This window comes from Neolamprologus brichardi, chromosome 7 (genome assembly GCF_056152115.1).
Source record: "Neolamprologus brichardi isolate AB-2024 chromosome 7, ASM5615211v1, whole genome shotgun sequence".
Lineage (NCBI taxonomy): Eukaryota > Metazoa > Chordata > Actinopteri > Cichliformes > Cichlidae > Neolamprologus > Neolamprologus brichardi.
In genome coordinates this window covers 52725749-52741118 of record NC_142110.1, presented here as the reverse complement: position 1 = coordinate 52741118, position 15370 = coordinate 52725749, and the positions used below count along the sequence as shown (strand labels likewise).

The following is a 15370-nucleotide window of genomic DNA, read 5'->3' as shown; positions in this document are numbered from 1 at the left end:
AGTAGGGTCTGGGGCAGGAAATAGACCATATATGAAATACGGCCTTAGTATCCAGGTCTGAATAGTGAATGATCGTTACTAATGGCCAACAGGGGGCGACTCCTCATGGTTGCAAAACATATGAAAGATTATAAAAAAAAGGTCTGTCAGAAAATGACAACACTCCCCATTTGATTTATGGCCTTAATAGGGTTGCAGTGTAGAAAATGTTCACCACTAGATATCAGTAAATTACGGATTTCTTTCTGTAGAGTTCTATTTTCTTATCTCTGATAAATTGAGTCCATAAATATAGATATGGTGGCAAAAACATTACATTTAGACCGTAGCTCATAACGGCTGTAGCCGGCATCTTTCTGCTAGTGTTTACACCAGATCCAGATCTGCCCCACAATTTTTCCCCCATTTACAGAAGGCTGTCAGTCCACAGTTTACCTCAGCTGTCAATACTGGGTGAGAATTCAGCATTCAAATATGGTGGGTTAACATGGCGGCTCCCACAAACCGCAAACTCACTCCAAATCTATTAATGCACGCACATCTATTAATAGACGCACAGGACAGTGTGTAACTGTGTCTATTTATGAGTACAATATCCTTTTTTCCATTAAATGCCCTCAAAAAATTACTGACTGTACCTTCAAGCATTTTCCTGAGTATATAAGCTCCTGAGTTAAATGTCTATGTAATATAACATGATTTTGTTTCATTTGATAGAGCAGATTTACAATACTGTTACCTTGGTTACACTGTAACTGACCTTTGAGCATACAGTGTCATTGTTTTCTCATTCAGATCCACCTCTTACTTGTCACATCCATCACAAAATAAACCCAAAAAAACCAAGATGATAACTGCACTTCAATCCACAAACCAATTTGGCTGACATACAAGGCAAAAATACAAATCTCTTTTACACTCGGTGGAGCAGGATGAAGGTTAGGGAAGTTGAAACTACTCTAACTTATTTAAAACGCTAAGATTTCTCAGATGAAAGGAAAATCAAGGTAATCTAGAAGGACTGGGAGAAAAGAATCACTTCCTGTGGTGTTCAGGTGATGTTTTGCCAACTTTAAAGACAGGGAGAAAAAAATATGCAAGAGCAGACTGAGATCAATGGACAAAGAGCCATTTCTATCTCAGAGTAACTGGCAGATTTGGGGGGAGAGAAAGATCCAAACTTTCCAAAAACACTCTTTAGGTAAGTCTGATATCTGTTGTCAGATTTGTACATGAAAGATCTGCTGGTGACTAATGACAGCTCAACTTTGCTGTTAGAAATGTGCCAATATGGGAGGATATCGTTTTCAAAGACCCAATTTTGTTCCACCGAACAAAAACATCTCTCTGAGGAGGCTGAAAAAGTTCAGTAGAGTTACTTTTAACTTTTTTTTAAAGCTGTTGTGTAATGCAAAGACTCTTTGTCTGACACAGAGGCGATAAATGAAGGATTCTGTTGTGAAAAACAGTCAGTACTCCAATCAGGGGACAATTCAGATGCAAGTTTCATGATTGCGGGGGGAAGGGGGTAGGGGGGGGCTCCAAAACGCGCAAGTCAGAACAGGCTGCGCCGCTCTCCCTTTTTCAGACGAGCAATAATTTTGTATGTAAATGTCGCCAGCCCCGGCAGAGCAGAGGAAACAGATCCAGAGTGATCCTGAGGGTGAACCTTCTTGAAATTTTCCATTCACAGATAACAATGCACAGACAAGCGCACACTCAGAAAACAATAACACATGAGCTCATGCGGCTGCCATCTGATCGGTGCCACTGACTGTGCAATAGACAAGAGAGGCTACAGCACCTTCCTCAAGATATGGTGTGAACAAAACTTTTTTTTTTTTTGTTCCATGCTTTGCTGCTGCGCTTCACATGCGCGACACATCTCAACAATAGCGTCTCATCTTGCTTCAGGCACACTAAAGTGTTTACCAGAGAGACCTCTTATCTTTTCCTTCTCTCCCCACAGATCTCATTACAGCAAATTAAAGAAAATCTACGATGTGGTTGTAGTACTATTTGTTCTATGGTAATGCAGTCATTCTGGATGAGACGAGAGAATGTACAGCTAATCTAGACGTGACCCACAAAGCTAAGATACTTACAAGTTGCAAAGACAGTGCAAAAAGGACCAAAAATAAGTGCAGCCACCCAAGTAAGAAGGCAACCGTCCACTTTCTGCAGTAAACCTTCCATAACTGTAAGAAATAAAAAAAAATTAATCTGATTTCACCAAAATAGATTTGATTTCTCTGCCGTAACATACATGTGCATAACAAAGAGTTACTTTGTTTTTAACCACACTAATGCTGTGAAATAGCTGCAAGACTGCCAAAGCCAAGACTTGCTCATTTAAACTTTTGAACCATCTGGAGCAACAATAGCACTGATTCAGGCTCCCGTTTTTGGCTGCATGAAAATAAAAGTGTTACATTTGTGCTAAAAAAAGAAAAACGATGTTATTCTATTAGTGAAGGCTCGAGCCTCTCTGGAGAATTAGGTGAGATATAGCTTGGCTTTAATTCTGTTTGCACCACTGCAAATACACAAGATCCTCACTCACAAGCAGTGAAGGCTCAGATGTCTAGTTGCACTATTTGAACACCTGCACAATCTGACATCACAAAGACTTGGTACTAGAAGGGTGGCGGTTTAAAGGCCGGTTAATATGCGTCAGGTGACGTATAGAAAAGTTCAGGGCTACAGTGCTCTGCAGTGTGTGAAAGCAGCTTCATACTCTGCTTCCAAAGAGTCGAAGTGAACTAAACAATGGGCTGAATTCATTGCAGAAGTACGCGGTGTATTATATTCTAGCTCAATAGAATATAATACACCACCTTTCATTTGAGGAATGAAAGTATTTCCTTTTTGGTTTAACACAAGGTGGACAACAAGTAGCTTCTGAAGCAGGCTGCTAACACAGTGCAGCAAAAATACTGAAATATGTGCACCTGCATGTAAACATGTAGCTGATTTTACATGTCATCAGATTTAATTAGCTATTTTATTTTTTACTTCATCTCACAAGCTACATACGTACATGCAGTGACCACTTCATTAGGTACACTTCCTAGCACTGGCTTTGTGCTACTTTTTGCCTTAAAAACATCCTGAATTCTTTGTGGCATAAATCCAACAAAGAGCTGGAAACATTCACATGATAGCATCACACAGTTGATGCAAATTTGTCAGCTGCACATTTGTGATGCACATCCTGTTGGACCACATCCTAAAAGTGCACTGCTGGATTGAGGTCTGGTGACTATGGAGGCCATTTGAGTGCAGTGAACTCACTGTAAATCTCAAGAAACCAGTTTGAGATGATTTAAGCTTTGTGACATGGTGTGTTTTCCTGCTGGAAGCAGCCATCAGAAGATTCAATTCAATTCCTACAGCACCAAATCACAACAACAGTCATCCTGCAATAATTCAGAGAAAACCCCAACAATCAGACGACTCCCGATCAGCAGCACTTGGCGACAGTGGGACGGAAAAAGAAAATTGCGCCTAACCTCTATTGTCCAACTGTGGTGATCCCATGCAAACTGCAACATAATTTGAAAATGCCGAAAACTGCTTGGTTTAAACTTGAGCAATCCCCCTTGATCATGTCTGCACAGGTAAATGCACTTGTTGTTTCCCTACGATTGGTTTATCAGCTATTTGCATTTGCAAGCAACTGAACAGGTGCAGCCAACGAAGTGGCCGGTGAGCATACGTTGTTCTTCTTACTGCATATGCATCTTATTTAACCCTACAAGCTAAGGAAAGCTCTTTTTTCTCTCCAAATGAAACAGAAGTGGGAATGTAACTTCAGTACTGCTGACTTTTTGCCAATCCATCACCACCACAACCCGTCCTTACCCGTCTGTGTGTCACCGTAACGATCTGCAGCCTGTGTGTAAAAGTTTTTTGTGCAAGGAACTTGGACTTAGCCACAGAGATCAAGGCAAAGCGTGTTTTCGTGTGCCTTTGTACTTAAACTCGATGCACGTGTGCGTGCATGCGTGTGCGCGATCTCTTTGGAGGAGTGAATGACACAGAGTGGAGACTTCAAAGCATCTCTTTCATCAGCTGGAGCGAAGACGTACAAAGCAGGCACCTACACACTGCATTCGTCTCGCTCTCACGCTCAGGTCCAGCTTTGTCCGTCTCTTACTATAGAAGAGATGGAGCACAATCAGCATTAAGTCTCAGTGAGCGAGAACCACATGTTTTCCTGAACTATCCTCACTTTAGAAACTTCTGCATCACATCCACTGCAGAGTAAATCACATAGTAATCATAGTTTTCTTCTTCATATCCTGGTTTGGCACCTTACTGCAGCTCACTTAGAAGGAAAAAAATCAATAGGTTGAAGATTTCAGAGATAATTCTTTCCTCTTCATTCAAGTAATGTTAGCAAAGCCTTCTCACTAGAACCTTGCAGTTCAAACACTGCAAGCACTATGTACAGTGATCCAGAGAAGCAGCAAAGTGAACAAACACACTGCTGGAGGGCACAGAGTGGCAAAAAAAAATAAAGACAAAGTAGTTATGCAGTGCAGAAAAACTAACAGACTTCAAGCTTTTTCTTGGCTGCTAATAAGAAAAAACACACATGCGGGCAGAGTGCCCAAACAGGGTGGAATTCATCAGGTTCGCGATGAACTGCAAGCTTCCAAGCTTTGATGGTGAAATGTGAGAGCAGCATCACTTTGCGAATAGTTCCGCCAAACTGTCAACTGACAAACTCAAACTTCTTCTTAGGAACACACAAACACGAGCGGCAGCACACAGCTTGTTGTTGCCAGGACTAAAAATAATGCTACCAGAAGAGAAGTTCTCCTATGAGCGATGCAGAAGAGATGTCAAAAATTAGAAAAGAGGAAATGCCACGGATTATATGAGTATTAATGCCCTGCCAGCGAGTTTTTATCTAAACTAACATTGTGTACATGAGGTTGAAACTGCTGCATGGTGAGCTTTTTTTTCTTTTTTAGCAGTTGTAGTATTTATTACCCCTGCTGGCAGACGGCCTGGTGCGGCTGCGTGACCGGCTCCGCTGACGCTGCAGTCGGGATTTGCCCAGGAATCTGTAGTAGTATGAGGGTCTCCCAGATCCCTTCCTTGTAACTCCAGCCATGGTGTGATTTCCCACTCCGAATCCGACACAAAAAAATATGAACAGCACTAAAATCCAAGTCCTCCTGAGGTGCTACCGGCGCAGAAAAATGTGAGGAGAAGTTTTCATGGATCACAACTCAAATTTATGGCAAAATTTCACTCAGGAGTCCTCTTGGAGACATTCACATCTACTCAAGTCCTCATGGGTAGTGTCAGGACAAAATCCCCACCACTGTGAAACCATTTCCGTCTGAAGAAAGAGAACATTAATCCATCGAACATTTACTTCAGCTCCAATACTTGTGTCTTGTCCCACAAGCTCAGGTTACTGCTCTGAACCTCTGAGCACTCCCCCTCCTCAAAGTTTCCCACACAGAGATCCCAAAGGCATGATGTCCGGAATAGTGTGAGCGTGTATCCGTAATGACAGGAAAGCTGTTCCTGCTCCCAGTGCAAGAGTGCACTAAAGGAATTTTAGAGACAGTCACAAAGCCAGTTCCTCACATTCAAACAGGAGCGAAGGAGAATTTGTCACACAGCTTTACACAGTCAAAACAACTGTTCTCACCCCCTGAAACTCAAATCCTGTGAGTGTAGAGAAGACAACATACTATGTGGCTGAGAACAACAGGGGGAAAAAGTTTGGGATGCCTAGAAAACAGGCAAAGCCTTCAGTGGAATGGAGTTAACAAGCCAGCTATCAGATCACAGCAGGTTTCAGTTCCCTCCCACAATCAAACTAAAGCTGCTGTAGACACCCAAACAAGACAAACTCTGGAGCAGGAAGCAACACTTGCTAATAAAATGTCACAACCTTTGACATTCAGTGGCTCCGGATCCAGTTTTTTCAGTCATGTTCCAGGTTTTACACGTCAGCCACTAATTTACCTCCTTAGGCAAAAAAAAAGCATGCCTGGGAGTGACAGCCTATCAGAAGCAAATGTAAATAAGCTATAAAGAGTGATAAAGCAGCCAATCACTGCATGCTATGAAGAAGACGGCCCATAGTCCACATCTAAATACAATGGAACAAATGCAGACATGTGTGCACATTAGGGCTTAGTTATGGAAGTGCTTTTAGCTTCTTCCTGACTTCACATAAGGCTAATTCATACCAAAAAAAACTTGCTCCAGAGCTGGATTTTCTGGAGAAGCCAGTCCTGAAAGCTGGTTTACTTCAAATAACTGTTGGTTGCTGAGACACCCCTTTAAAATAGGTATTTTTGTTAAATACCTTACAGAGCTCTTGAGATCTTGGCGTGACTCCAAAAATGTAGATGATGTAATGTGTTTAAATAAAACAGGTTTCACCTGTCACTTCACATGAAATTTCTAATACTCATTTTCTGATGTTGGGTACGGTTTCTAAGCAGATCTAACTGCGTGCTTGTTAAAATATGTCTAAAAAAGACTACAGTGAGTCCCAACAAAGTCCACTGATTTCTCCTCTAGCCCCTTTAAGGCTGTCACATTGTGAAGCACAGCACAGTTTCCAGCACTCCTATTCTAGTCATGTTTTGGCCAGTTGGACTTCCATCTCATCCACTTTGTCAAAACAGCCACCCAGCAAACTGAATTTTATTTGGGTGAGTCAATGGGAGCAAACAGGTTGTGTGATGAGCAAAGAGTGCACTGGTGTGGCCAAAAAAAGAAAAACTCCCTGGGACATGGCCACGGTGTAGATAGTTTAAACTGCATTGATTTTCAAGTCGTCAGAGCAAGCTGAAGTAGTGGGAACGCTCATGGATAAAGCTCAGCTGATATAGGATTTTTAAGAACAATACAGATACTGATATGTGTGAATTTTAAAATCCAATATTCCAATATATTGGCCTATATTTTTTTTCAGACACACAAAACATAAACAGATTTCATTGTTTATTTGCTTGTTTATACACTTACGCTGTCATTTTAACTGTCGATATCCTGACTTTCAAGAGGAATAGTGGCTGAATTCCCAAACTTTTTCACTGTAGCCATGTAATTACAAATTGAAGGCAGAACCCCCCCCCCAAAAAAAATAAAAAAATAAAAAATAAAATTCAGCTCCACTCATGTAAAACAGCTATTAGATCCAGCTGGAAACTGACTAAAAAGTCACAAGTTAAGTTAAACTTATTACCAAAAAAGGCACTTACAAAAATCAAGATATCTAATCAGAAACACAGAATCATAAACAGCTCAAAAAAGGTCAATTTTATACATTCTTGTAATCAAAGTCTGCCATGGTTTCCAAGATGAATGGATTTCTATGTTGATTGTACCTAATCAAAGTCTTCCTCTCTTTTTCTCTCATACTCGCGCTCTGCAATACATTTCCTTCCTTCAGTGGCTGCTCAATTGTTCACTGTGATGCTGCTTGTTGCTAGTGAGAGCAGTGGGGACCATAACGCTGCATGCTGTGAAGAGTTTTTGTCATTACCCCAGTCCATAAACTCCCATCGACACAATATAGCAGTGTGTGTTTGCGCCTGCATGTCTTATAACATAGAGTAGGCATTCCCGAGGTCCCACAGAGCGTATTTAGCAAGCATACATCACTCAGTATCAAGCCAGAGCCTCCTGCTGCAAAGCAGGAGAAATGTATTGCCTCCAGGTTTTGCATGGCTGCCGCTGAGCTCATGAAAAACAAAAAAACCCTGAAGAGTGTACATATTTTCTGTCTTTTAAAGGTGAAAGCAGCAATAACCACACAACACGCAAAGTCTTAAAAACCTAGGCTGTAAGGTTACTGAACTCATATGGCAGTTGAGTGTTATTCATACACACAAAAGCGGCGCGCGTAAGGCCAGACCGCTTTCTTTTTTATTTGAAAGCAGATTGATCTTGCCAGCATGATAGTCGCTGTGGGAATAGCTACCTACAATGAGTTCTTGTTTGACCAGCCAGGAGTTTATAGACAGCCAGTCCAGGGTCAGGAAGAGTTCGTGTACAGCTGGTGGCTCCCCTCTGCCTCGATGACAAACACACCAGAGGGCAGTCAAAGGGCCAAAAGGAAGAAAGGCCAAGAAAAAAGTAAAGTAAACCACAGGCTTTCATTTTAATGTGTATGCTGGCTGCAAACTTTTGCATTATAAAAGGACCAAATAAGCTTTCGCAGGTACTAATGAATATGGCAAACATTGCAAGAATTCAAATTGCTTTTCAAAATAAGACCTCCAGAACAAAATGCTAATAAATCTGAGAATAACAGCTTAAAAAAACAATCAAAGGAGAGTTCCCCCAGCAGCAATATAATTTGGAATTGCAAAGTACTTTTTAATACTAAATGACTACCAAACTATCTATTGTCAACAAAGCTTATAGCATGACTGATCAGGATATGTGCAAGGTTTACTTTTTTTTGTTAATGACCACATAGCTCCTCTTAAGTTCCTGCCATGACGTTCAGGTATTCTATCAGACTGAGAGCTGGACTTTGACTGATGCATTGCAACACCTTGGTTCTTTCCTTTTCAAGTCATTCTGATATGTGCTTGAGATTGCATGTGCTTTAGCATGACCCAATTTTAGCCAGCTGTTAGCTGTCAGATAGATGGCCTCATATTTGACTCTAGAATGATATACAGAGGCTATACAGAGGTCAGGTCAATGACCACGAGGTGCCCAACTCATCACTTCTCCTCCACCGTGCTTAACCACTGTTATGAGGTGAAATGTGGTGCCGTAAATTTTGTCCAAACATCTCCACCTTGGTTTTATCTGTCCAAATAACATTGTTCTTGACGTCTTGTGGTACATTTAGATGTAACTTTGCCATGCTATTTTTAGACAGGGGAGGCTTTCCAAACAATCCACACTGGTTCAGTGTTTTTCTAATTTTACTGGCATGAAATTTAACTGTAGCTCTTGGGTCACTCCTGGTAAGATTGTGGCATTGTATGGACGCATTCCTGCACCAGATCAGTGCTCTTATAGAGGTGAAGTAAATTTGATCAGTAGCACCTGGCTGTTGCTTACCCGTTTAAATCTTTTAAAAGCTGAAAAGGTGTACTTAGTTTTTTATAAGACTGGGTGTGATAGGTCTAGAGGACATCTGAGGTCTTATAAAAAAAATAAATAATAATCAACATATTTTCAAGTTGTGATGAATTTTCTTCCAATTAATCTACGAAAACTAAAATCTGCAGTGCAGTTTATTGGAAGTTTTCGATTACTTGGGACTAGGTGTTAGTTGGTTTTGGTCATTCTAGCTCACAATAACATGAAATCTAAAAACTGCCTGCTCTATTTACCTTACTTGAACATTCAAATGTGCACTATAGAGATAACACAGATGCGCAAGTTTCTTTACAATCTTTTTGACAGCCTTTTCTTTAAACCCAAGAATCACTAGGAGTTATTTAAGCGAGTATTTTCCAGTCAATCAGCCACGTAAATTGATTATTCTAAAGAGCAGCAGAGTGGAAAAGGCTTTTTAAATAAAAAAAAACGTCCTGCAGTGTACAGACAGAGTAATGACTCAATCTATCATGATAAATGTATTGCACTGAATGCACTGACTGTACAGGCCATTTAGGGCAGTGAGAACGAATTAAGCAAGAGTCAAAATGGTGTCTGCAGGTGGAGTCCTGCAAAGCCTTTTAGTGCCTGCTCCACTCGACTTGACTTGTTTTCAGTCATTTTCCTTTTACAAACTCATACAACGTAATGTGCTTGTGGTTGTTACAGCATGCGACTGAAAGTCTTGCGACATCATTTCTATGAGACACGAACGCCACAGCAACGGATATTGAGGCGCTGGTATGCGTGCTGGTCAGTCTAAGGCTTTTTGTCAGACTCAGGGACCACCATGTTGTTTTTCGTGTAGCCATTTCCTGAATTGTCAGGTTTCAAAATTAGCGGCTTGGATTTTTGTGAAGGAGAAGCTCTCATGACTCAACAAGTGATACTACTGACTAGCCAATCAGTGGCATACAGTCTGCTGACGTCACATTTTCGAATCGCCTCAGATCACTTGGAACCCCAGTCGAGTAGGCACTAAAAAAGTACCTGGTACCAAGTACTACCACCTAATGGAAAACCCTAAAAGCTGTGCCAAGCAGACCCAAGTAGGTACTCCTGGAAAAAGGCTATTAGTGTTCTTGTGTTTGACTAACAAATAATGGGCTCAGCAAGATTTGATGTAAGAGGGTGTATTACAGTAAATAAAGGTAGATTATTCAATTTATTCAAACACAACAGCAAAATCCTTTAAAAAATGAAGTAGAAGATGCCTGAATGGTACCTGAGAGAAATAGAAGTGAAAACACCACATTGGGAATGTGAAGTCAGTGTGACCTGTTGAACTGACCACATTGTATCCAAGATAGAAGAAAAGTAGAAGTTTGTCCAACTAGCACTAAAGACTAATGTTTCACTCTGTTTCTTTACAAGTTTCTGCTTTTGTCTAACTCTGACTTCAAAAGAGTATTTTACTTGAGAGGGTGTAATTAGCAAGGCGTACTCAACACAAACCATCAGTGTTAAGATGGTAAGAGCAATGACATTTCAGAGTTCTGAAAGACCTAAAACCCAGAGATGCACTAAGTGAGCCTGTTGTTCTCTAAAATACTGCTGCTCTGAAGATGGAACTAATTCCACTTTCCCCACAAAACAAAAAGACAAAGGGAGACGTATTGATTCTCAACACAGCTCACTCTATTGTCTCCACACGGACGCAGGGTCGAACACAGAAAAGGAGAGCACAGTGGCCATTACTGCTCAAATACAGCCAGCCATTAAAAGCGAAACATCTCAGACAGAGTCACAGGGATTAGACAGCTCTAAGAAAGCGTAAAGATTCAAGGACTGAGCGTCTCGTTCATCTGGAAATTGAGAAATGCATTAGTATGGATTACAAGCAGTGGATAGGCCGAAACTGAGGGCTACTGCTACTGCTGCTGGAGTCTCCTTGGGCAGATCATAGCTTCCCCTCTAAAAGACAGCTTGACTTTATTATATGTAATAAAGTCACGATGGATTTGGTGTAAACAGCAACAAACTCGTCCTACAAGTAAGGAAGTATACAGCACTTATCAAGAGCAACAAGAACAAAAGTCACAAGCTGCTCTACAATATCAAGTAAGATACAGCAATGAAAACAGTATAAATGGACAAAACTAAATAATAGCAGGCAGGTCTTTAGCTTCTTTTTAAAGCTATCAGCAACGTCCACATTCTCACAAGCCACGGTCTCATTTTGTGTTCAGCCTGGATCCAGCTACTGCCAACAAGCACCGATCAGATAGCAAGGAGCACAATGCGTATTATTTGTCTTCCTCTATATCTCTCTTCTGAATAAAGGCTAACAATGTACACAGTTATATTCAGGCCTGTGGCATTACTGACTCACTACGTCTTCTCTTAAAATGGACATTACATTTTTTTTAATGTTGCCAAAATATTTTCATAATTCTGTTTTCCTATAAAAAAAATAGTTAGTTATGTTATGCAAATATTATGCAAAGTACATGTTTGTATTTATAATGGAGTCAGTATGTATACAATACTTAATTACATTTCAGTTAAACAGTAGATTATAATTGTATCAACACTGACCCCTACTGGAAAACATGGTAATGTACAACTCGGTGACACTGAACAGTCTATTTGGCCACCTTAAACGTCCATAAGGTAGCTGATGCAAACACATACAGGACAGTTGCAATGACCTTAAAACCACTGATGACTAAATATGGTGTGCCACGGTGTAGGAAAAACTCAAATGCTGCATACTTTTATGACAGACTTTTAAACACAGCATCAGCCTTTGGTTAAACACAAGTAAATAAACTATTGTTTACCATTTCATGTCCAGGACTGTAATCATGAAGCAGCAGAGAGACGGGGAACCGTGAAACCATCTCAACTTACTCATACTCTTTATTGTTCCATGCAGAGGGTAGTTAAGTTAGCCGATCCAAATTTTCTCTTTGAACACATTCAACCTACCCCTGTATGCTGCTATAGTGACAGACTACTTACATCTATCTATGCGTTCTTTTCTTCCTCCTCTTATTCATGCCTCCCACTCCCTCTTGGCCAGAGAGTAAAAGGCCAAACTGGAGAATGTCCTGTCCCAAGCAGAGCTCATTATACAAGCCTAGAGACAGAAAGAGAACAGGCGAGCCTGTGTGACACCGTTGGCCAGAGACAAACAGATATGCGAGATGGAGGGGGTGGAGAGGAGAGGAGATGAACTCCTCTTAAGCTTTGATTAGAGGAAGAGCGCAAATCAGCAGTGACGAAAGGAGAGAGATGAGAGGGAGCCTTCGCTTATGAAACAGCCACTTGAGAAAAGCACAGAGGGACCTTTGACAGTGTTGTCTTCAAATGTAATATTAAAATGCCACAAAGGGCACATGCACAGTCATATCCATTATGTAAAGTAACAAGCAGCTGCTTTGAAAGTCCTTCCAGAGGCAAGTCTCGCTGCTCGGCAGCTTTCGTGGTAACACCTTTGAGCAGTTATTTTGAAGCCTTTATTAAATGAATGAGGAGAGAGGCATTTGGAAAAAAAACAAAGAACACTACACAACACAACACTATGGCTTAATTCAGCCCTGGAGAACAGCCTGCCATGGCTTTACAAAATCCTCTCACAGATTTATGTCTCTGTCTGAGGTTTCTTCCTGTTGAAAGGGAGTTTTTCCTTCCCACTGTCATCAAGGTCTTGCTCAAAGTAGGCCGTCTGATTGTTGGGGTTTTCTCTCTAATATTGTTGGATCTTTACTATACGATATAAAGTGCCGTGGGGTGAGTGTTGTTGTGGTTTGGTGCTATATAAATAAAACTGAATTGGGTTTTAAAGTGAGATCAGCAGTGAAATCCATGCTTTTATTACAACTCAGCTGGATTACTGAGTAATCCATGTACTCGTTGTACATTGGTATTAGCCAGTCATCCTTGTCACGTCTTTAGCTTTTAACTGGAACTCCCATTTTATCCTCACTGCACTGGCTGCCTGTCCATTTTAGAGTTAATTTTAAAATTCTTTTATTTGTTTTTGCAGATCACAAATTGTGGAACAATTGTGACCATTAGAAATTAGAAAGGTCTCCTCAATGTCGATATTTTTAAATCTGGTCTGAAAACCCACCTCTTTGGTTTGACTTTAAACCCATTATAGAATTGTTAATTTTATTATATTGTTTACTGTTATTGTATTTTTATTTTTAGTATTTATACTTTTTCTTGTTTAAGATTCAGCACTTTGGTCAGTGCTAGCTGTTGTTAAAGTGCTTTATAAATAAAGTTGGCTTGGCTGAATTGGACTGGATATTTCAAAGTTGCTTTGCTCCAGAAATACTAGTTGGTTAAAGTATTTAATTAAATTTTTATTAGGTATAAAAAAACAATTGGCTGCATAGCTCAGCTATGTTAGGATACCACCCGCCACAAACCAGGGCTGCAATCCCAGTACACAGCAGCGGCTCTGTCTGCTAATAAACTATTTAAAAATAAGACTACTGTGCAAACTAGGTTCTATGTTCAAAAGAGAAAAAAAATACAAGAATCAACTTAACTTCTTAAACTGCATCATGTAGAGGGCACTCAGCGGTAAAGCAATTAACTCAAACTAAAAGGTTGATTTTACTGCTCTGTGTGACTAATCACCAGATTAACTTGCATTATTTGCAACAGTGTTTCGTTTTACTGTTTATGTCCTTTACAGGGTTTTATCACCATGTTATCATCTTCATTTGATAATGTCTCTGACTGTAGTAGGCGGCACTCAAGGGGATCATTTTGTGTGGAAAAAGAGTCATATGACCTGTGAAATGCCCATTTTTATGTGAAGGCACACAGACCCTACAGCAGAAAGCCCGACTTAACAGAGAAAGTCCATTGTGATACTCTTTATTTTTGACCAGTGTTTTAGTTTTTGAAGATTTGTGCATCTGTTTATTAATACTTGCGACAGTGTACTCGACTGTGTCTCCAAAAAGTGCTGTTTTTTATTGAAATACTTACTGTGAATATTAAAAAAGAAAAATTATAATTACATGACAGATTCACTCTGAAACTAACAAATCTGAAAGTGAACTTTCAAAGAATAAAAACAAAACTGAAAAGAGAAAACTCACTCTGGAAACTAACTGAAACTAAACTAAACTGAATAAAGGAAAGAAAATTCTAATAATTGGAAAGCACAAAACTAAAATAACTCTGGTTCGGCAGTACTTTGAGTAAGAAAGTGGTATTATAGCCTGATCAAAATGTTACATTCTGCACAGCTGCTTAGATGACAGCCTTTATGGAACATGTTGTGTTCCATTTGAGCAGGATCGGGCGCCTGCTGATCAACTTATTAGCATACTGTCATTATACTGGAGGCTTCCCTCCTGACCACCTCACTCTTTTACCATTCTGTCCTTCCTATACCAACATGCAGGTTGACAGTAAATGAACACAGTCGTGCACGGCTGTGTGCAACACATATCAAAGAGACAATGTAAGGATTAGAGTATGAAAAGCCCATACTCTGCTGCTGCCGTTTAAGCGAACGCTTACACAGCAAAATCTGTTCCAATCGAGCCATAGACTGCTGGTCAGATTCTAGCAACCCGCTAACTCACAAGTACAAACACATCTCCATCAACTACACTGAGGTTTTATTCAAGCAAATGGGATCAATCCTTTGTGGAAAAATGCATGTTCTAAGCATGACGCACAGACACATAATACATGTTAAGCTCGCCACAGGTTTTCACTTTCCATCTCCTTTTAACAATTTCTTATATAATCCAGATGGAAAAGTCCCCTTTAAATGTCAAATACCACACTGTTCCTGCAGGAAGGGAATGGAAGAATAAAAGTCCTCAAATAAATAAATGAATAATCATGTCATTATAAAGGCTTAAAAAAAAGCTCCATTCACATAAAAACACAAATGAACACAAAGCAAACCAATCCGAACCTTCTTCTCTGTGCTGTACTCTCTTCAGAGTAACCACCTCATGTAAACACTGTGATATTAGACGTCACAAACTCAGTCTACCTCATCTACACATCAACTCTGGAGTTCTTTCTTTGATCTAAAACTCTGTATGTGTGGACAAAAGGCTAAAACAAATGGAAAGGCTAATATACATGTATATGTGTTTTCAGAGCCAGTTTTAGAGCGCTTCAAGCAAACATTATTGAGGTTTTGCAATCACATGACAACAAACCACACAACTAAATTGTCTGTTATTTCGGATGTGTGAGAATGTAGGGTTGGGTGAATAAGGCCCCAATAACACGGGTCTAGAGACCAGCAAGTGACTTCCTGGCAACCACC

The 15370-nt window shown here is 40.2% G+C and overlaps 1 protein-coding gene across 8 annotated transcripts in view; it reads right to left on the bottom strand.

Moving 5' to 3' along the window:
• Positions 1 to 15370, bottom strand: part of dab2ipb (DAB2 interacting protein b) — a 176719-nt gene that overhangs the window by 100710 nt on the left and 60639 nt on the right. The window contains exon 1 of one of the 8 annotated variants that reach the window (XM_035910288.2): positions 5002 to 5623. The exons of 6 other annotated variants lie outside the window; for them this stretch is intronic. In XM_035910288.2, the coding sequence (XP_035766181.2) occupies positions 5002 to 5125 (124 nt within the window). In that variant the 5' untranslated portion in view covers positions 5126 to 5623. Of the gene's footprint in view, positions 1 to 5001; positions 5624 to 15370 lie in introns of those variants that run through there. One more of the 8 variants, XM_006796817.3, reaches the window with a different exon arrangement.